This window comes from Metopolophium dirhodum, chromosome 7 (assembly GCF_019925205.1).
Source record: "Metopolophium dirhodum isolate CAU chromosome 7, ASM1992520v1, whole genome shotgun sequence".
NCBI lineage: Eukaryota > Metazoa > Arthropoda > Insecta > Hemiptera > Aphididae > Metopolophium > Metopolophium dirhodum.
Window position 1 is genome coordinate 663,025 of NC_083566.1, and position 23,653 is coordinate 686,677.

General features: G+C 28.3%; 3 protein-coding genes and 1 non-coding gene across 4 annotated transcripts; 3 read left to right on the forward strand and 1 right to left on the reverse strand.

Annotated features, from left to right (window-relative positions):
* Positions 1–860: 860 nt before the first annotated feature.
* LOC132949574 (uveal autoantigen with coiled-coil domains and ankyrin repeats protein-like) lies at positions 861–8,792 on the forward strand. The gene is made up of 15 exons (XM_061020533.1): positions 861–1,005; positions 1,160–1,331; positions 1,879–2,055; positions 2,132–2,257; positions 2,310–2,435; positions 2,540–2,674; positions 2,749–2,883; positions 2,978–3,112; positions 5,549–5,600; positions 6,455–6,515; positions 6,585–6,780; positions 6,921–7,029; positions 7,114–7,292; positions 7,497–7,681; positions 8,633–8,792. Exons 1-15 carry the CDS (start codon positions 947–949, stop codon positions 8,790–8,792), a joined length of 2,007 nt encoding a protein of 668 aa, XP_060876516.1. The 5' UTR covers positions 861–946.
* Positions 8,793–15,115: 6,323 nt separating this feature from the next.
* LOC132948279 (uncharacterized) lies at positions 15,116–15,533 on the reverse strand. The gene has a single exon (XM_061018689.1). It carries the CDS (start codon positions 15,531–15,533, stop codon positions 15,306–15,308), a length of 228 nt encoding a protein of 75 aa, XP_060874672.1. The 3' UTR covers positions 15,116–15,305.
* Positions 15,534–18,776: 3,243 nt separating this feature from the next.
* On the forward strand, positions 18,777–18,895 carry LOC132949819 (5S ribosomal RNA). The gene has a single exon (XR_009665144.1). It is a non-coding gene; the product is annotated as a 5S ribosomal RNA (ribosomal RNA).
* A 641-nt stretch (positions 18,896–19,536) lies between these two features.
* Positions 19,537–21,044, forward strand: LOC132948444 (uncharacterized). Its single transcript, XM_061018898.1, has 4 exons — positions 19,537–19,563; positions 19,642–19,903; positions 20,111–20,327; positions 20,996–21,044. The coding sequence occupies exons 1-4, from the start codon at positions 19,537–19,539 to the stop codon at positions 21,042–21,044; spliced, it is 555 nt and encodes a 184-aa protein (XP_060874881.1).
* The last annotated feature ends 2,609 nt before the right edge of the window (positions 21,045–23,653 follow it).

Genomic DNA, 23,653 nt, shown 5'->3' on the forward strand with positions numbered 1-23,653 from the left:
CATCTAATGATTGAGAGTCGTCGATATAGGCTTGAATTCCGACTCTCACTCTGAGACCCTACAGTAACACCTAATACCCACTAAATAGGCCTTTCAAAAACATTTGTATCGTTGGAAGTCTTTGAGCCTGCGGCCTTCCTTCTGGCTGCACAGGCGTCCGACCCGGGCCGGTGGATCGCCCTCTGCAGCCCCGCCAACTCACATGCCAGGCAGCGGTTGTCCCCAGCCATGCAATCCTTCATTGCGTGACCCTTTTCACCACATCTCCAACACGCCCCCGTCCTGTCGGTTGCGGTGCATTTACTGGTGTTGTGACCGATGGTCTGGCACCTGAAGCACCTTTTCGCTGCTTACTCTCTCTGAGACCATAAAGTAACACCTAACACCAACTAAATAGGCCTTTCAAAAACATTTCACACATAGCCCCGATATCCACCAAGACGGCCCTGGGTTCCCGGGATGATTAAGAATCATAATTGGATCCAGTAGGTCCAACCACGGGGATGTTAAGTTAGGTTAGACAGGGATTTTGATATTTCCGATGGACATTTTGGTTTATAAATTATTGATTTTGGTAATAGGAGAAAAAAATTTTAGAAATTAATATTTTATTTATACATTGGTTGCCATTTGTTAATCGAGCAAATCAGGTACAAGCATATTTCTAATTATAGTTTATCTTACTTATGGTTTATTAAAAGTATTATTTGCATATAATAATGAAATATTTAATAATAATAAATTGTTTATGTATTTTTATTCGGATTCATATTATTTTTAAAGTCCAATATATCCATGGATACGCTTTATGTTTGAAACATAACTTGTTGTTAAGCATTGTGATTTATGAGATCGCTTTATATTTGTATCTAATTAGTTAACTGACTTTGACAAGTGTAATAATTTGTATTAGTTATTTGCCTATTAAGTATAAAGTATTATTATAATGATGGATGACACAATAATGGATTTTGAAAGAGAACTCATTCCTATTTGGGAAGAATCGTAAGTAGATCGTATTGTGCCCGACGTTTAAAACTTTAATTTCCATAAATTTATTATACACTGTTTATTATTTTATTCGTAAAATTTACATGTAGTGATATTGTGTTTGGTATAACCGTATAACAAAGATTTAACATTTTGAATAATATTTCAGACCAGAAGTATATTATGATCCTGTAATACTCGAGCACGAGTTAGATCAAGTGAAAAAAGAAAACGCTGAGCTTAAATATGAATGCTCCGAACTTAATGCAGAAAATAAGCTATTAAGAACAGAAATAAATACAAAGGAGAAAGAGAAAATAGACTTACATAAAAAATATAAAGTAGGTATTCATTTAAATACTAATTCCGATAGTAGCTTTATATACCGATATTTACTGTTTACATATTTTCAAAGAACAACAAACTGTATTGATCTGTAGCCTGTAGGTACCTCTATAATATTTCTTACGTATAATTCAAATCGCAGTGTAGGTATAGCTAAGTTTGAACTATAATCAACGTAATATATATAACTCACTGTTGAATTAAACGAAGTTGTTCCATTCAAACGCGCACATAAACTAATAAACTAAATTGCTAGTATTCTTCTTCTGATTAAAAACATTTAAATAGAAGTTGTTAAAAAATGTATAACATAAATAAAAATAAATCCTATAATAAAAAATAGTAAAATATTTTGATTAAAAAAATGTAGTGTTTAAAACACTTCTTAGCATAATATAAACATTTTGTTTTAATAATCACAATGCACACACAAATTGAATCAGAAAACGTGTACCTACCTATAGCTATTATTCAGTTAGTTGATCACGTAAGTACACGCGGATGAATTATAATATATTAAATTTATTAGTTCATTTTTGTTAGGATTATTCAATCAAACTACCGAAGTATCAATCAAAAATAACGGAATTCAATAAGGAAATATCTATGCTAACCACAGATAAAAAAAATTTATTATTGGCCAATAGACTTTCGATGGAAAAACGTGTAGAAATAGAAAAAAAATATAAAGAAACTACGGAGCAAAATACAGCTTTAATAGTAATAAATAATAATATAACACAATTCGCAAACTATTATATTATTCAAGATATAAATATAAAATAAATCTTTATAGGTTGTAAACCAAAAGCTTGAAAAAATTATCGCGAAATATAAACTAGAAAAAGCCCAAGAACATAAAGATAAACTTCGAACAAAGGCTGAAAATGAAATAAAAAAAGCTAAGACTGATAATCTTGAAGTATTTTTGATATCTCAAAATGTAAACAATTACTATATGCGTATAATTTCAGATACATATTAAAACATTGCAAGTACAAATAAGTCAATATGAGGGCGAATTACGTTCCAGAGATATTTTAGCAACAGGATTGAATAGAGAGCTTAAAATTCATAAGACTAAGTTTGAAAATGCATTGGTAAGTTAGAAAACTATGTATCTCAATTTCATATCACATCAAACGAATAAATTGTGTATTATGTTTGAAACAAATTAAGTATATTTCACAAACCAATTTTACAGAAAAAATTGAGTGATTCTGAAACACATGTTAAAGCTCTGGAAAGAACAATTCAAGATATGAATAAGGAATGCAAAGATTCCAAACTTAAATATTCAAGTCTAGTTCATGAAAATAATAATTTAAAAGCAAAATTGGTGATTATTTTATTTAACATTTTAATTACTAAACGTAATCATAAAATAATTAACTTGGTGAAATTTTCCTTTAGGATGAAGAAACTCAATTGAAATTAACAGTTGAAATATTGAGAGATAATGAAAGTGGGCTTAAAAAACAAATGAACATATTTAAACGAATAATATTCACAGAGCAATTGGAAAATAAGAAATTAATAGAAATTGCTGTAATAATAAAAAAAAAACATTTAAACATTTCATTTTACAACTTACCTATATTGCATATAATATATATATATATAATAATAATATGTATTTTAGCGAGAACTGGAGAAGCAAAAAACAAAGTTTATATATACAGGAGAAGATATAACAGTAATAAAGAAGAAATTAGAAGAATGTATGGAGCAGAATCTTATTTTGTCAAAAAAATTCAGTAACCTTGATTGTCCTTTCGTAAGATATTATCCAAACAAGTTATTAGAAAGTAGAATCTTTATTTTATTTATCCGTAAGAAATGACTAGGTATATCAAAGAAAATATATTAACCGTCACATCCGTCATTTAATTAGGTACGATAAGAAAAATTTAAAAACTTAAAAAAACTATAATGAATAATGATAACACAGAAAATATATATTTTTTATATTGTTTGTACCTAATAAACTGAAATTGTGTAAAACAAAATATATTGTAAAATAATTACATATTTTTCGTATTTTGAGATAACTAGTGTTTACTGTTGAAAGAATCAGATCTAAGTGTGCAGTAGGTTATTTTACGTAAAAGTAATTTAACATTTTTTATTTATTTAATTTAATTGAAACGTTTAAATTCATATACGAATGTTTTAGTTTTCATATTTTTAATATTTTATTTTATAAAGTTTACAGATTAAATTTAAAAGTATATTATATACATCTTAAAACAAAGTAAAATCAGTGTTTGGAACGCTGACTAAAACTATGAATTCGTTTATGTTTACGTTCAGCGCTTAAAAAAGGAACTCGTTCATGTTCAAATTCATATTTTTTTCAAATGAACACGTTCACGTTCACGTTCTTTGAAAATATGAATGCGTACATTTTGTCGTTCATTTAATTTATTTTATTTTATTTTTATGTATCGTTTAAATATGAATACAAAATCGTGGAAATCATAATATTATTGTTGTTTTATGTCCAAGCGTGCCCACTGGAATTCCATGCATCTTCTTTTTCTAATTCGTAATATATATTTTATATTATCATAATAGTATTATCAATCAATATTTATAAAATATTAAATAAATTTGAACGTCTTAAAAATCATTCAAATTCGTTAAATATGTGAACTTCGTTCACATTCACGTTCTATTTGAAAAAAAACGAATGACGTTCACGTATCGTTCACTAAAATAAATATGAACGTGAACACGTGCACGAGCGTTCATGAACGACGTTCTTTTCAAACACCTAGTTAAAAAAGCGAATATTGGAATTAGGTGGTTGTTCTTATAAGAGTACTTAACTTCATATGTATATAATTAGGGTTAGGATTTGAAGGCAAATGCCTTTTTTTTAATAAGAATAGAAAAATAATTTTTTTTTAATAAAATGTGTTTCATTTAATTTCTAAGATAATGGGTGAAATTTTTTTTTGTTTTTTTGTTTTTTTACCTATATATACCTTTTTTGTTTTTTTTGCTCTTTTTTAATTTGTATGTGTTTAAATATCAATTGACCTGATAGTTTTCTATACATAATATATCAATAGAACAAATCGATAGGAGCTTTTGAAGACTACGCATTGTCGATGTTATATTTAAAGTTATTATAATTTAACTGAATGTTAATATTAGCATTTTATTTACAATATTATAAAATTTTCAAAATATTTTGACTCGTTTTCTACTGTTTACATACAAACATTTTAAGTTTTTAATTTTAAATGTCAATAAAATGTTATTTTTTGGGTCAAAAAACTTAATATAAGGCTCTTAATATATTGTCACAATTGATAAATTGATCTAATTTTTTCCAATTTCATTTAAAATTCAAATTTTGACTAAATACATAAAAATTACGAAAATTTGAAAATTATTTTGAGTTAGAAATTTGTAAAAAATTTTCTTTTTGAATCTAAGATTTAAAAATTAAATACAAGATTCTTCATGTCTATCTTTACCTAAAAAAAAAATAACTACTGGAATAGTAAATTAAATTTTTATGAGCGTTTTTACAACATTTGATATTCAATCTATTTGTCATGTAGTGATTTTATTATTTTGATGTAATTAAAAAACGAGTACCTGTAGATACTTGAAATTTACGCCTTATGTTTATTTTATCAATTCCTATATAAACGTTGATAGCTAAGGATTGAAAATTTAAAACAAGGTTGGGTTCTTATGTAACCAAAAAATCTAAAAAATATAAATCACTGTTTTTTTTATAGATATTTTATTTTCAAATTTGGACGAAATTAGATATTCAAATGAAGAATAATGATTTTTGTTTTGTGTTATATTTTAAAAGTATTATTTTTGGGTACTTGAAACTGCTAAAGCATATTATTGTGTACAAACTATTTGTAACAAATAATGAATATGATATTAAACAAATACGCATAATTCAACTTAATTGGCTATAGCGTATTAAAAACAATATAAATACAATATAAAATATCCTAGGCTGATAAACTGTCCACGCTAAGAACCGTTTTTCGTTTACAATGAGATTATATCATTGAATTCAAATTTAATACCGTCCATTACAGTGACCCGCTTTTTATTAATTATATTGCCTTCAAATCCGAACCCCATACATAATAATATTATGTATTATATATTATATAGGTACTTAAAATGAAAGTTGATATTTAAGTGTAGTAATACAAATTTTACTTTACAGTACCAGTCAAAACATGGTAAACTTGAAGACGAGGAGCCGGTAATAAAATGCGGTAAGTTCTATAACAAATCTATCATCTATATTATCAATAATAATAATAATTATATACAATTAGTAAATAGCTTGATTTCAAAAGTTAACTATTTTATCTTAAGAAAAAAGAAATGCGATCACTGGATGGTTTCTTCCCTCACCCTATTCATGTTCAAACTTTTTGTAGTACATAATATTCTTATTATGCCTTTGTGTATAGATTGTATATTCTCTAATAAAAATTTTAAAAAACTATTTCATAATTAGGGTTTGAATTTTGTTGTATTTGCATGTTATTAATTATGTGACTATTATATTGTCCATTGATAAAGAGTACGAAAATAAATTTAATGACTTTAAAGAATTTGTATACATTTTATTTAATTAAATATATCTTTTAACTATGATTTTATGTGCGTACGTTCTGATTTTATGACTTTTTAGTGTATATTTGATTATTGGTTGTTAATATACCTAACTTTTAATAGTTTACTAGTATTAAAAAAATCGTGAAATAATAATAAAACAATTATTTGGAGTACTTATAAATTAATAATAATCTTGTGGCCGTAGGTAAGTAGGCGTGAATAGTAGGGAATCAAATTAATATTTTTTATATTTTAAAAAGTACCTAAATTAAAAATAAACTTAGAATCATTTTCAATGCTAAAAATATACGCAAACTTAAATTAATATTGAATTTGCACGTGAGTTGTGTATATAACTGCATGTATATATTGAGTATGTTTTTAGTTCAAGCCCTAGTTATGAATGATAGGAACTTTTGTACAATATATACCTACATACCTATACAATATACCTATTCTATGATTGTTGTCGCGTTTTAAATGTTGAATTAATTATTAATTCTAGGTTCAATAAAAGAAAGACATTACGAAAATAAAATATTTGCTTTAGAACAAATTATCAAAACGTAAGTTTTATTCTTATATTATACATAATAAAATACAATTAAATATATGCTATTTGTTTTATTCAATAGAAAGCAAATAAAATTTGATAACCAAGTGAAAGAACAAAAAAAATATCGAGACGTAGTGGTTAAAAGCTTGTATGATACAAAAAAAGCAAAAGATAGTGAAAAAGCGGCAAAAGTATTGCTCGAAAAACAAAAATATGAAATAATATATAATAAACTGGATGTCTTGGGTAAAGACTCAAAAATTCAAAAGCTAGAGGTAAATGTTTAAAACAAATTCCCATAAACTATTTATCGGTAGTTAAAAAATAATTTCTTGATTGTTTATTGTTTTTTAACTGTAACTGTTTGAGAATGATTATGTTAGATACATTAAATAATCATGTGTTTTTTTAACAGATTCAAATGGATAGTTGTGATTATCAACGTAAATTAGCAAATAGACAATCAACTTTGCTATGTAGACAAGTACGAAATGATTATAAGAAAATATATTCCATGAGAAAAAGCACGTATTACCTTGTCATTTAAATATTTGTCTAATATAATAAAAATAAGTGGTGTAAATTATAGTTTATTTTTATTGTTCCAGATTCCATGAGAGTAAATGAAATCATTAAAAATGTGGAGAAAAACAAAGAAGAGTTAAAATATAAAGCTGAACACTCAGAGAAATGCTCGGATGTTATGAAAAGGCAATTAGAATATAATAAAAAATGCCAAAAGGTTCAACAATTAGAAGCGAACAAAATGAAATCTACTGTTGAAGAGGTAAAACAATTTTCTCTAAATAACATAGAGTACTAACTTACAAACATTCTCGTAGGTTAGGTACTTATTAATATATTTTAGTATTAGACAATGTTTTCTTATTGAAAAAACTATTTATTATTGAATAATGTAAATGATATTACTTTAATAATCAGCTAATTGGAGTTAATACTTAAATAATAATAAACATATAATATATTTAAGTTTCAGAAAAAAATCTTTAGAATGCAAGAAGAATTAAATAATAGTAAACGAAAAAACGAAGAATTGACAAATGCATTTAAGCAGTTTCAGACCGACAGTGAATTGAATTACAAAATTCAAGTTAAAAATATAAAAGATGCAAAAAGTGAAAACACAAAATTGTCAATCCAAAAAAATGAATTAACGTAATTAGTGTAATTTATATATATATATATATATATATTTTTTTTATTAGGGTTAAGGCTTTGACTACTAGGTAATTAGCCTGTGGTACTGTAGGGGAGGGTACTGTAGATTTGTTTACACTATAATAATTTATATTATACATGTTAAATATCGCTATAAAAAGGAACTAGGAATTTTTCATATTATATTTGAATAGATATTTAAACAAGTAAAATCTATAAGAATATCTGTAATGAATCAAAAATAACCTGATTATGAATGAAACATTATCTTGAGTCATTATCAATTGAGAATTGAGATGTTGTAGTTCAGTACTTTTAATGAATAATAGGTTAGTAAGAAAGTTATCTTCGGTGGTAATATTACAGATTTATAAACTCATGTTATTTTACTATTTGATTTGTCTAAGTCTACCTTTTTTACTCTATGGTTTTTGATTATTAATTTTGGTGATAATCAGTGTTCGGAATAGATAACTAAAATATAATGTAGATAGAGATAATAGATAAAAATGCCTAAAGTATCTAGATAAAGATAACAGATAAATGAATATAAAAGCATTGTTATGTTTTTTTTATACTTGACATAAATTATGCAGTGGCTTAGCCAGAAATCTCCTAAGGTGGGGGCAATCACTAGATTAAATACCACATATATATATATAATATTATAAAGCCTGGCCTGTATACTACACAAAAAAGGGGGTGACCGGGTTTATCAGCCATCCTATCCTAAATACGCCACTGGAATGGATGGGTACAACGATTAATCAATATTTTTCTACGCAATTAATCTTCTCACTTAAAAAATCAAAAACTGTGGCCTGTGTTGCACATTAATTGCATCATGAAATTGTATAATGTATAATATTTAACTAAGAAGGGTTTATATTATATTTAAACTGCAGCTATATATAAACAAGTAAAAACTATATGAATTTGTATTTTTAGATTAAAGCTCAAACGTCTTTCGAATACCGAGGAAGGCTATATGGAATTAGAATCCAAATTAAAGGCCGTAATACGGGATTTGGCTTATCTTCAAAAGAAATATGATAAATTATATCTGGAAAAACAAAAAAATGTCAGTTTAAACAGAATGCCAAAGTAACTAAAAAAAAAAAAAAATATGCAATAGTTACATTACAAACTGTATTATTAAATGTGTGTTACAGATTGCAGTAGTTCCAAGACGTTTGTTAAAATGCATTAAAATGAATAGAGCACAACACACGAGTGTCGCGCCGTAAAAATAAGGGACGTCATTTCAAAAACTGTGGCGTGCACCTTGACTATTCCGTGCGTTAAAAATAGCGCGCGATAAGTATTTTCCGTTCATATGCACTAAAATAAATGAGCGGCATCACATGGGCCGTAATAATCGCGCGGTAATTAAATAGTTTGTCATTTGCCTATTGTTGATCGTAGTAGTCGTACTTGTGCTTGTGCTGTTCAACATGTCTTCAACAGAGGAAGAAATTCAGGTTCTTGACGAAGATATTTTGGATGTTGATCTTTTGTTTGATCTTTAGATAACATTAGTAGAGGAAAATCCGTTATTATTATGGGATAAGACATTAGATTCATACTCGGACAGAAACGAAAAAAGGAAATGCTGGAAAGACATATTTTGTAAAATAAAACCAGGATTTGAAGAGATGGATATAAAGGATCAAAAAATTATAGGTAAATTATTAAAATGTTTATATTTATTTATTTAGAATAGAATATTATGTTTTATTAGGTGTAGTGATATTTGAAATCTTAAAATATTATAAAAAAAAAAAATACTGAGTTTAAAATTATTGAACATAAGTTGATTAATTATTATAATGTGATAACTAAATAAATGGTTTTTGGACTAGGTACATTTTTTATAGAGTAACATTAGATATTTGAATAACATTATTTAAAATTTTTTTGTTCTATTCTATAACTTTTTTATATATCATGCTGCCAAGGTACAGCTCCAACTGAAGAAAAATAATCAGCAAATGTATTCCTCATATCATTTGCTGATCGTGTGCCACGGTCAGGTGTAGTGTTTACATCCTCTAATCCATCAATAGACAGAGTATCTTGAAAATTTATTCCGTTTTTTTCGCGTACATAGTTGTGTAGAACGCAACATGCTTTTGTAATATCCACTGCTAATTCAGTTGTAACATTCATTGGCCGGTGAAAAATTCTCCATTTATTGGATAGTATACCGAACGCACATTCGACATACCTTCGCGCACGAGACAAGCGATAATTAAATATACGTTTATTTTTTATTAAATTTCTGCCTCCATAAGGACGTAATACATGTTGGGAAAGACCAAATGCCTCATCTGCTATACAAAAACATAATCTGCATTGATATTAGTATTCAATATTGGACAACTTTCAGGAATATTAAGTTCATTTTTTTATAGCAGATTCCAAAACGTAGAATTTTTAAAAATTGTCGAATCTGAATCTTTTCCAAATGATCCTATGTCGACGTAAACAAATTTATAGTTAGAATCAACGATTGCTAGCAGGACAATTGAGAAATAATGTTTGTAGTTGAAATGTTGACTTCTAGTTCCCGATGGCTTTATCATACGGATATGCTTCCCGTCTATCGCTCCTAAACAATGGGGGAAATTAGCACGTTGTTCAAAATAATGTTTTCGTCTGCCATGGTCGACATGTCAGCACATACTGAAGAATTTTTGTTCATATCGCCAAGTTGAGAAATATTGTGCGGTAAAATGACACTCGTGTGTTGTTCAATATTTTTACTGCGCGTAATATTTTTGTTTATGCCGTAAAATTTCGCGCGGTAAAATAACGCCTGTGTGTTGCCAGCCAAACTCGAAATCTACGATAATGTGTTACAAACTTGTGTAGAGTACCTTCAAAAGAAATATGATAATTTATTGTGAAACGAAATTATAACGAGAATATCTGAGTACAATCAGTAACACACATTGAATATTACAATTTATAATGTAATTATCACCTACTCAGATATTCTCGTTAAATGTATATTTCGTTTTATTTCGTTTCACAATAAATTATCATATTTCTTTTGAAGGTACTCTACACAAGTTTGTAACACATTATCGTAGATTTCGAGTTTGGCTGGCAACACACAGGCGTTATTTTACCGCGCGAAATTTTACGGCATAAACAAAAATATTACGCGCAGTAAAAATATTGAACAACACACGAGTGTCATTTTACCGCACAATATTTCTCAACTTGGCGATATGAACAAAAATTCTTCAGTATGTGCTGACATGTCGACCATGGCAGACGAAAACATTATTTTGAACAACGTGCTAATTTCCCCCATTGTTTAGGAGCGATAGACGGGAAGCATATCCGTATGATAAAGCCATCGGGAACTAGAAGTCAACATTTCAACTACAAACATTATTTCTCAATTGTCCTGCTAGCAATCGTTGATTCTAACTATAAATTTGTTTACGTCGACATAGGATCATTTGGAAAAGATTCAGATTCGACAATTTTTAAAAATTCTACGTTTTGGAATCTGCTATAAAAAAATGAACTTAATATTCCTGAAAGTTGTCCAATATTGAATACTAATATCAATGCAGATTATGTTTTTGTATAGCAGATGAGGCATTTGGTCTTTCCCAACATGTATTACGTCCTTATGGAGGCAGAAATTTAATAAAAATAAACGTATATTTAATTATCGCTTGTCTCGTGCGCGAAGGTATGTCGAATGTGCGTTCGGTATACTATCCAATAAATGGAGAATTTTTCACCGGCCAATGAATGTTACAACTGAATTAGCAGTGGATATTACAAAAGCATGTTGCGTTCTACACAACTATGTACGCGAAAAAAACGGAATAAATTTTCAAGATACTCTGTCTATTGATGGATTAGAGGATGTAAACACTACACCTGACCGTGGCACACGATCAGCAAATGATATGAGGAATACATTTGCTGATTATTTTTCTTCAGTTGGAGCTGTACCTTGGCAGCATGATATATAAAAAAGTTATAGAATAGAACAAAAAAATTTTAAATAATGTTATTCAAATATCTAATGTTACTCTATAAAAAATGTACCTAGTCCAAAAACCATTTATTTAGTTATCACATTATAATAATTAATCAACTTATGTTCAATAATTTTAATCTCAGTATTTTTTTTTTATATAATATTTTGTAATTATTATAATATTTTAAGATTTCAAATATCACTACACCTAATAAAACATAATATTCTATTCTAAATAAATAAATATAAACATTTTAATAATTTACCTATAATTTTTTGATCCTTTATATCCATCTCTTCAAATCCTGGTTTTATTTTACAAAATATGTCTTTCCAGCATTTCCTTTTTTCGTTTCTGTCCGAGTATGAATCTAATGTCTTATCCCATAATAATAACGGATTTTCCTCTACTAATGTTATCTAAAGATCAAACAAAAGATCAACATCCAAAATATCTTCGTCAAGAACCTGAATTTCTTCCTCTGTTGAAGACATGTTGAACAGCACAAGCACAAGTACGACTACTACGATCAACAATAGGCAAATGACAAACTATTTAATTACCGCGCGATTATTACGGCCCATGTGATGCCGCTCATTTATTTTAGTGCATATGAACGGAAAATACTTATCGCGCGCTATTTTTAACGCACGGAATAGTCAAGGTGCACGCCACAGTTTTTGAAATGACGTTCCTTATATTTTTACGGCGCGAGATTTGTGTGTTGTGCTCTATTCATTTTAATGCATTTTAACAAAACGCGCCGTAAAAATGTCGTGCCGTAAAATATCGACCGTGTGTTGCCAAACTCACAAATTTGGGCCCGTGCAGAACACATTAAGCAGTCATATTGACTGTAGAATATCGTTGACTTCGTATTTTTTCATATAATTGTCAGGTACAAAAATTATTTTTTTTGTTTATTGGTTGGCTTTAGGGAAAACTGATTAGGTATCTTGGCTAGTTTATTTGCTTACTATTAATTATGAATAAATAACGAACAGTCAGCTTCAGGTTCATTACAATATAATAATTTATTACAATCAAATGTTATTAGGCATAGAAGACAATATTATAATTTCCATTGTAAACCACTACAATATGTTGATACTTGATACTATAATAGTATATGTCTTATGTCTATTACATACACTAATATATATATATATATATAATATTGTTTCGCAGATTACACAATTAAATAATTTTAAAAATATGACTTTAATATTAATTGGTCTTAGTATATTATATTAAAAGAGTTATATAAACACAGCACACGTACACATGTTGTTGTATAAAGTATACAGACTATAGCACACCTACAATATATTATTAATATGTTATGCTTGGATGCGTTTTCCACTCTCATCATAATTATACTAGTACATTGTATTTTATAAATTAAACTAATTTTTTTAAAGTATTATTTATATTTTTCAATTTTTTTAACAGATTTTGGAATAACCTACTGATAGAAACGTTGAAGAAACTTATAAAATAAAGTTATATTCTGCGATTTATACGAAGTATGTATGTTACAGAACTTGGATACAATACGAAACATACATGCAATTATTATTGTCAGTGCCTACATAATATTATAATATAATTATGATTTTGAATTTGATTACATGGAGATAATATAACGTTTTTCGCTTACATTTCTACGAATTTTTAATATTTTTTTTTTTTGTTTACCTATTGCAGTATTGCTATTAACATGCTATTGTAATACATTTATAAATCGTTTTTGGTGATGCGATTATTACATTAATATATTAAACACAATCACGTGGAGTAACGCCACGGGAGTTTCAGGATTTCAATAAGTAAAATATAATAATCGTTAATTGAATAATGTGAATTATTATAAATAAAAATGAAATCAATCATCACAGCGGTAATGGTGACAATTTATTATAGTAAAATATTTTATTATTACATGGTTTATTGTACTCGTCAAAACTTTCACGGAACGACGACCGTACGACCGACCGTCCTGAAATGTATGATTTTTCGTCGACGCAATTTTCGTCTTCTGCATACATATTATTATAACATTTTTATAATCGAAAAAGAAACGCGTGCCGTGCTATAATATTATTATAATAATTTATTATCACTCGTCGCGGTGTGCAGCTTACAACACTATTGAAATATAAGCCAATATTACAAATTATACTATCAATATATTTTATTAATTACTACGGAAAGTATGGGGGGGGGGGGGGGATACACATAAAATCAGTTTAATCGTTATTGTAATATTAAATCTATGTCTTAGGATTCGTGTGACCAGTGGCGGTTTTGGGGGTGAGGCAAGTGAGGTGCCGCCTCACTTGTAATTTTCAGGAAAATAAAAAATATATGTTTCTTTATATTAGTATTTTGTACTATTTTGAATTTTAAAATTTTAATCGTATACTTTAATTTTTAATTTTAATTTATATAGGTACTCGTATAATGCTTTAGAATTTAAGTTTAATAAACAACAATATTGAATATTATTTTTTTGTACAAAACTTACCTACGAACGCGAGAACGGCTGCGCGTCGCTGTAACGTGACTTACGCGCCCGGTGCCGCCCCCGCTAAAGCGCTGAGATCGACAGAGGCGGTAGCCGCCGTCGCCTAAGTTTGTGCTTGCGAGGTGCGTCTACGCACGCACATGTAAGCTCGTAAAGTCCATTATATCTTAGCCCGTGCTTAGCACAGAACACAGAGTAAGTTACTCTATGGCACAGAGCCACAGAATAGTTTTTATCATAACTGGCTAATCTTCCCGCTCCATGTTGATAACTCAATACCATTTGAACATTTTTGTTCCTGTGGGCTGTGTTAGAGTAATAATGTATTTACCATTTAATATTTTTCCGCCTCATGTAAAATTAAATGTGAAAACCGCCACTGCGTGTGACGTTTTCACGTGAATATAATATAACAAAATATGATCTATGTAAAATAAATATTAAGTGCTATATCGATGGCCATTATATTATTATATTTGAGTGTTTTGCAAAATGTATAATGTCACCGGTAGGTATATTATTATACGCATCAAACGGCGAACGCATAATGACGTGTCTGACGTCGAAAGGATCTTTCATTTACGCATGGAGGATGTGACACGTTGAAACTTGTACGTCTTGCGTTAAATACGGTTCTCTTGGGGTTTATCAGTCGCCAATAGTAACTATACGCGTGACGTGATTTATTCTAACGTTGTGACTATGTGACGGAAATGTTTGCGAGGGGGAGGAGTGACCAATTTTTGACAAAAAAATGGCTGGAACGGGGGGGGGGGGGGGGGGTTTAGACACGTGTCACGTGGTCGCCGAAAGTAAAGGACGACAAAGAATACAGATCTTCAGTCGAGGACTAACATTCAATATACGACAACGATAGTAATAATATAGAAATAATTATAATAATGACAATAATAATATACTACTACTAATAATAATAATAATTTAGTTATGACAACGCGAGTGGGGTGGTCCAAATAACATAAACTCAGTGTACGCAGTCCGCGAGCGACGAACTCGTATTTAGGTGGTCGTAGTAGGTATGCTTAGGTATGTGTATGATGTATGTGTTTACATATTGTCCATGTTAAGTGCGTACGCTTATCTCCTGTCTCTTTTTGCACCGCTGCCGAGCCAAATAGCACAGAGCTATCGTTATCAGTATGACGATGGCAATACTCATGCTGATGCTGATCCATATGACCTCCTCGTTGAAACCACCGGACGCGTGCCCTGCGAAAATCCCGTCAAACATGATATTGTAATATCTCAATAAATTATCTGGGTTTATTGACCTAGTACGACGTACAGACATCGCAAGGATGTGTCCCCCATCGTTGTTTTGGAATAGAAAATTAGGATTTAATCAGATTTTGCAGCTGATCGCATACCAGCTATCCGATAATAATATACCTACAATTTAAAACCACATATTCCAAGACACCATATTATCTGGGATTTCTGTTGTTAATTGGCCCGGACTGTTTATAATCCTTTAACAATCCGTTAATATAGTACTAATATTTAATAAACTTGTTTTATTCTAGACTTGGGTATAGTATAAATTGGTTAAACTATATAACAGAAAGTAATAAAATGTATCTGAGCGCACGGCAGTGCGCCAGGCCAAGTTACAGCAATGCTAGTGTATCTTTACACGAACCAATTCGCCCTTTTTTTCTAACCCATATATCTCTGTTTCCTCTTAAGATAAATAAGAATAATTTAAAACACAGATTAACCTCTAGTAGCTTAGGACGCTGTAAGAAAATGAGCCCTTAATATTGTGCCATTTCAAAATGGCAGGATTTCAAAATTTGCAATATTGTTACTGACTGACTGACTGACTCACTTACTGACTGATCATCAAAATTATAAGACACTTCCCGTATAGGTAGAAACGTGAAATTTGGCACAAAGGTAGATTTTATAGTGTAACTAAAGGGAAAAATCTAAAAATTGAATTTTTTTCAAAATGAATGCCTCTCCAGAGTGTGTATTTCTAAACGTATGAAGTGGCGCGCTTATAGCACGCATAAACGTTTACTTTCAAACAGCGTTACAATATGGTAATAAGAAATTGGGTTTGAACGAATAATAAAAATATCTGTAACGAAGGATAGTTGAGAAAATTCCCCGGGATTTTTGTCGTTTTTCATACACTCTGTTATTATATAATTCGTAATATACGTAGGAACAACGTTATGTTTAATGTAGATTCAACCAAATGGAAGGCCAATACAGCAACTATAACCAACAATCCATTTTTTTTTGTTATTAATTAAAACTGTTATTAAGAATCAAGGCTGTTGAAATAAAACTGTATACAGAGTTCCATTTCACGTCTTATCCATCAATACATTTTTTTTGAATTGAGATACTATGGTTACAATTTATTTTTTATATAAATCACCAGAAGGCTTTTTTATTATAACGATCTTTAACAATACTTTTTAAATGTGTATTTAAATATTAATAAATAAACATCTTGGTAAATAATATTATATATTATAATAATATACTTTATACTATATTATATATTATATACAAAACATGTTTGTGTCATCACTCCCAGTAGAAAGGACCGGGTCTAAGTTACAATTAATAACAAAAATATCAACTATCTTCGCAAAACATATTTTTTTAATGAAGTTCTATCTTTCTCGGCAACCTACGTAGAATATACCAAAACGTGTTTTAGCATAAACCCTACGCCCTGCAGCTCCCACAGTTCAATATGATTTTTTGAATATTCTATCAGTAGGCTGGTATAAAAATATTATTATATAAAAAAAAAACTGAAAATTAAAAATAGAAACCACTTGGCTTCAAATTACAATATAACATACAAAAACAATCATTATAATTACGAACTACCCATTCGTAAGTTACATTTATGGCTATCATTTTTAAATTGACTCTTCAGAATATTGGTCACCTAGCCACTGCGATTGGCGATTCTATGAACATAATATTATTACATCCAAATACTAGAAAATTATGAGTCAATTTATATTTACAATTATAACCCTTCAGTTTTTTCACATAATCTTTCTATCCAAAAAAAATAATCCATACAGGATTATCAGCTATTTTACATCCATCAACGAAATCCATTATTAATAGTTTGGTTGAATCAAATATTTCAATATCACTACACAAGTTTATATTAACCAAGTATGACGAGAGTTTTGTAAGACGTCAATTGTACACGTTGGTGTGGTTTGTATAGGGTCTTTCACAAACTTTTGATCGCAACTAGACGGAGTACTAACTAACAACAATTAACAACTACAATATTACAGTATACATATATTACATACTATTATATACATTAAAAAAACCCTAACAAACTTCAATCATTATTTAACAACATATTAAAATGCAATATATTTTTTCAGAAAGGAAATAAAACCGTCATGATGAATTAATCAATCCTATCTACCTACCAAAACATGAAACATGATTTTGAATTCTGATTATGATAAATACTCCAGATTCAATACTACATCTATTTTATAATTTTGTAAAAACATTTAAGGAGTCTTATCTTTTGTAGTATAATATGACGTATTTTAGAGAAACGTACGTCTGTGTATGACTATTAACTGGTAAGCAGTCGTGAGTTTTGTGTTAATTATAAAACGTTTAACAAACACACCTGAGCAATGCCACTGTATGAGATTATGTGATTTTAGTAGTATAGGGGATGTGGCCATGTGGGGGACTCTGTTATAGTACCCTATTTTTTAGAGGAATAGTTGCACCTACGAATTACAGCCATGTTAGTATTAGGTTGTAACAGGGCTTGCATTTGAAAAAAAATCCGTTTTATGTTATTTACAATTAAAACGTTACACAATTTTTGCGTTTATCGTTATTCAGAATTAAAACGTTATCCAATTTTTGTGTTTATCGTTATTTAGAACTAAAACGTTTTAGAAGTTTTGCGTTTATCGTTATTTAAAATAGTGTTAATATACCTATTAAATTAAAAAATTTTAAATAATGCGGGTAGGTAATGGCCCGGATACGGAATATAATATTATAACCAATTCTTAGATTGATTGCATGAAATAAATGTTTCTACGAAACCAATAGAGTTTTTAAATAAATAGATTATAAAATATTTCGTTTTGCGTTATTTTTTGTTCATGATATTCTATAAATTACGTTTTGCGTTTTGTTTTGTTTCATGGTATATAACATATTTTGTTAATCGTTATTTGTTTTGTTTTGCAGTATTTAATTTTTTGTGATTATCGCTTTCCGTTATAATAAAATTACGTTTACAAATTTCAATCGTTTTTTGTCAAATATAACGTTATAATCATAACATTATTAGAACGTTTGCAAGCCCTGGGTTGTAGTAAACTATGTAATACTGTATTACCGTGGAATGTGGCCTAGCTAGTGACTTATTTTGTAATTATTATTAATAACTATAATTATAATTTGTAACATTAATTTATTGTATTAATCGTGCTCCTGGATAAAAAATATTATACTGGTTATACTTTTAAGACATTTAAATATAGTCATAAACCACGGGATTTTCGCCAACGACCATATCACGTTGAATACACCAGTTCTCGTCCGATCACTGAAGTTAAGCAACGTCGGGCGTAGTTAGTACTTGGATGGGTGACCGCTTGGGAACACTACGTGCCGTTGGCATTTTTTACAAATTTTTCTTACACTTCGTAATTTTTGTTAGTAAACAACAGAACTTTTTGAAGATTCTTTTTTATAAATGTTTTTTTTTGCATGCTTAATTAATGGTACTTTCAAAAAGTCGGTTTTTCCTTTAAAATTTTCTTTGAAACTTATGGTCAAAAATTCAAAATCGTGTTTTCAAGTTTAAAAACTAAAAAAGTAAATAACATTTTTATTTGTTTTGTTAATGTGAGTTTTTTATTATCAGAAATTACCTATCGTATTTACTTTTTATGTTATTATTAATACAGTAATAATATTATGAATAATTATAAATATTATATGGAGTTTATTTCCGTAATAAAAATTATTATTATTAATGAAAAAAAAATCGATGGGGTGACGGGTTGGAACTTTTAAAGTTTAAACTAATTCTGACGTCCGACCGATAAATTCTGATTGTACCTTCTTAACTCGTCGAAATACATATAGGTTCCGAAAAATATTCCCAAAACAACTTAAAAGCTAAACTGCATTAATGCTAACTTTTTTTTCTATTTTACTGAATTTATTTAAGAGATGTAACCAAGGACACAATATGTAAACTATTTTTATATTTTATAAAATAACGAAAAACACACTCAACTATATTTAATATCAAAATGTCCTCTGTGACTGATACCGCAGAAGTAATTCTCGTATTTTATTACTTACACCATTTGCATTCTTAAAAATTTAAGGAATAAAATATAACAATTTTATTTCAGATCGTAAGAACCGAAGTTGAGAACCCAAAACAAAGTACGTCTGAACGCCATGGAGACGTTTTAATTGGTGGGTGTCAATACAGTAAAACGGATAAACCAAAGCCAGAATTATTATCAGAAAACTTACCTAGAACAAAACTTTCTGGTGTGAAATCAAACTTATACAATCCAGTTCAAAGTACATTTCGAAGGCGTGATATTGAAAACGTACAAGGAAAACTCAGTGATGAACTTTCGGGGAGTACATTACCACCAGGATTGGGTATAAATGATATATTTATAAGATATAAATATTGTTTTAGTTAAATAAATTATAAAGGACATTCCTATTTGCCCTATTCTTCATCTTCAAGCTCAGTAGGACAAACATATTAAGTTATCAGAATATTCAATCATTACATACAACACAATTTGATCGGTATTTTATTAGAAAATCTTAATTAAAATGCATTTTAATTTAACTTTTTAGTCGCATTGCCAAATTATAATGATCACAAGTTTGATCCACCGCAGATAGTTTTTCCAGGATATGATATTTTACCCTTGCCACTAAATAAAGAATACCAAAATAAAACTACTGATGAATTGTCGTTTTTGAGACATAAAGATATGTCTGATTTGTGGAAGAAATTTATAGACAGCGTACCTATGTCCAAAACCAGGATGACTCATATTCCAACAAATAAGTATAATAATTAAAGTTATATTTAATTAAAATTTGAACAAAACCAATAATATAAGATAAAATAAGTTATTTAAAAAAAAATAAAATGTTATTGTTATCTATTTTTAATACACGTTTTATAGTTAATACCTACTGAAAACGTAACTACACATTTAAAATTATAAATTATTCAGCATTATTAATTTATTATATTATAACAATTATAAAAATACATATTTAAAATAATAAACGACTGAACATAAAAGATACCAGCTATCTCTAATTTTTAAATGTATATCTATTATTTAAATTTTATTCTGATTTCTGAGTTTAAATTTCAAAACAATTTCAAACAACAAAAAATACGATAATATGTTACTGGGTTATAAGACGTTAAAGCTATGAGTTATAGCTCATACAGTTGTAGTCACTTATAGTCGTATACACTCATACATTCACTTTTTTTTTGTAATAATTTGAGTATATTTTAAACAATAATTGTAACATTATATTATTATATCCAATTCAAAGCACAAACATACTATAGGTTTGGTAACAAAACAATTTCCTATATAGGTACATAATTTAAAAAAAATATTATTTATAAAATAATATAAACTTAAACGTCCGTAAAGAGAATTAGTAAAAATTAATAAAATTTATTAATAGATATTTTTTTTGTTTATTTAGAGATTTTCGTTTTCATAACTATGTGGTGAAATACATGAAAAAAGACTAATGCACGCAAAAACCGTCAAATTTTCATATGAAGAAATAGTTCAGTCTTATGAAACAAAACAATATTTGTATCATGAACTTTTGCGCTATCTATTAAACAACATGCATAACTTTTGTTGCTTTGTCTTAATCATCTACAGATGGAGCTTGTTAATATATTTGAACTACTAAATTTTTCATATTATTATGACTGTAAACATAAAAAATTAGTATAGTTCTTTTTTTTTTATTAAACTATATAGTTTAACCTTTACTTATTGGTTTCAAGTTTGTATTATGTTTAAGAAAAAGTAGGTATAGGTACAATTTATTTTTTAAAGATATTATAATCCCATTTATTCTAAACTTCTGACTCATTGAAGTACTCGTGTATCTACCTACGTAAATTTCAACTTAAGTTTTTTATATAATAGTACCTACTGTATTATATTAATCATTGGGGGGACGGGAAATGGGGGATGAATCGGTAGATCCGACCACTAGACCACATTTATTTTTTATTTAATTTTTGCAATGCATTCCAAGAAAATAATTATGCATGGATGAATATTTTTCTAATGCCGAAAAGTCACGAGTCCGTATAGTAGTTTGCGATATTTTTCGATGAATGTAAAAATATAAAGTAACAATAATAAATAAGGACTAATGTTCTAATGCCCAGTGTTAATATTATAAGGAAATAAACATGGAATGTTCAGATTCTAAATTTATATAGGTACCTATAATATATATACACCATATAAGTATTATATATTAATATTACACAATTACAAAAATTGTATAATAATACCTATCATAGCTAAACTCTTTATTATATAGTATATTAGTATATAGCCTAACCGGCCGAACGGTCACGCATAGTGATAAGGCAAGAATCGAAAAAAAGAGTTTACCTTATTGGCATACACATATTATGTGTCAGCAGAATGGCGATGTATTAAAATGATGTCAGATGAAATAATGGATGAGTAAAGTCAAGAAAAAAATGAAAGGTTGGATTTTGTGTTATGATGATTATTACAAATAATAAAATAAAGTAGGTAATAATAATTAATAACATTTAATACCACAAATTATATATTTTGTAAGTATATGGGTACAATTTGTTTTAGTAAAAAAAATTTTATCTTTCAAGTAGGTAAAGATTCATTAGGTAGGTACTCTTCGTGATATAATATTATTAAGATATCACAGTTTTACGGCAACTTTAGTGTGGGAGGGAGTGGGGGGTTTTGGGAAGGCGGAGCTCAAATATATCTCCCCCAGACCAAATCCTAAATTTTCTATTTGAAACTTTCAGCGAAGTGTGCTGTGTGCAGTATCAGATCACACGTCATAATTGAACATGTGAGATAATTATTTTTAAATTTTTAATTCGAAAAAAATTGTTAATTACAATTTATATATTATATATATTATGTATAGGTATGTATGCATACATGCAATACATTTCAGTACATTTAACTTAAATCAATTACCTACTTATAACATAATATTAATTATATAATTTTATTTTATTTTGTTTTTAATTATAATATTTATATTTCTAATTTGTCTATGCTATCCAGGGTGATTTTCCATTAATTTTAATTCTGATTTTTGTAATTTATAAATATTAATATGAACCATATTTTGAATTTTCAAATACTTATATTTTGTGTATCAGAGCCTGTACACCAACTTTTTTTTTTCAAATAAGAATCAATTGTCTGTACATTATTAAGAAGATGATTTTTTGAAAATGTTGATTTACCCAAATCGATATTTAAACAAATATTTTTTGAGTTATATATCTTTGTGTATACAAAAATTAAAATAATAGGTTAATCTGGAGGATGTCGGGGATATTTTTTTTTTCGGGATTATTTGAAATTATAATAATTAGATAATATAAACATTCTATAACTTGTAAATTTTTTTATTAAGTATTATAAGCACTGGATGAAAATATATAACATACATTTTATATTGTTTTAGAACCATTTTAAAGGATTAATTACTATTATCCTTGGTATAGAATATAGATAGAGGTACATTTTAATAACTCTGAAACCACTCGTTCAAATGTTGACTTAAATAGTTAAATGCATGAACATTTTCAAAAAAAATCACTGGCTAAAAATGTACAATAAAAAGATTGGTTCTCAATTGAAAAAAAAGAACCTTGTAGTATCGCCACAGCCCATCAAAACATTTAAAAATATGATCTTGAAGTAGGTATATTGAAAAATAATTAATTAATTAAAAACAGGGGGGACAGGGGGAACATGCTTGGTAAATCACTCTGTATAATTCAGCTGAAATAATAAACAAAAAATTTAAACATAAATAATGCGTTTGCGTGAAGTAAATTAGAACTACAATAATATTTTATTCCCGTACTGCTGTTGATTACATCACAAACATTTCATTTTTATTTTTGTATGATAATATGGCAAAAACTGCATTCAAAAACCCGGCCAATATTATAAATGTTTAACCGATAAATTGAGGTTACCGCAAAACCGATAAAATGAATGTAAATTGTAAATTATTGCGTGATAACAATAAACGGTCCCTACTATAATATTATGTAAGACTAATATTTAATTAAAATTAGTCATAGTCTAA

Bases quoted from the DNA above. Each gene is read 5' to 3' on its own strand.
- LOC132949574 (XM_061020533.1), top strand. From the start codon at position 947: ATGATGGATGACACAATAATGGATTTTGAAAGAGAACTCATTCCTATT. The intron at 2,436-2,539 runs GTAAGTTAGAAA...CCAATTTTACAG, and splicing joins CTAAGTTTGAAAATGCATTG to AAAAAATTGAGTGATTCTGA. The intron at 6,516-6,584 runs GTAAGTTTTATT...TTTATTCAATAG, and splicing joins TTAGAACAAATTATCAAAAC to AAAGCAAATAAAATTTGATA.
- LOC132948279 (XM_061018689.1), bottom strand. From the start codon at position 15,533: ATGTCTGTACGTCGTACTAGGTCAATAAACCCAGATAATTTATTGAGA.
- LOC132948444 (XM_061018898.1), top strand. From the start codon at position 19,537: ATGTCCTCTGTGACTGATACCGCAGAA. The intron at 19,564-19,641 runs GTAATTCTCGTA...ATTTTATTTCAG, and splicing joins CTGTGACTGATACCGCAGAA to ATCGTAAGAACCGAAGTTGA. The intron at 20,328-20,995 runs GTATAATAATTA...TTGTTTATTTAG, and splicing joins ACTCATATTCCAACAAATAA to AGATTTTCGTTTTCATAACT.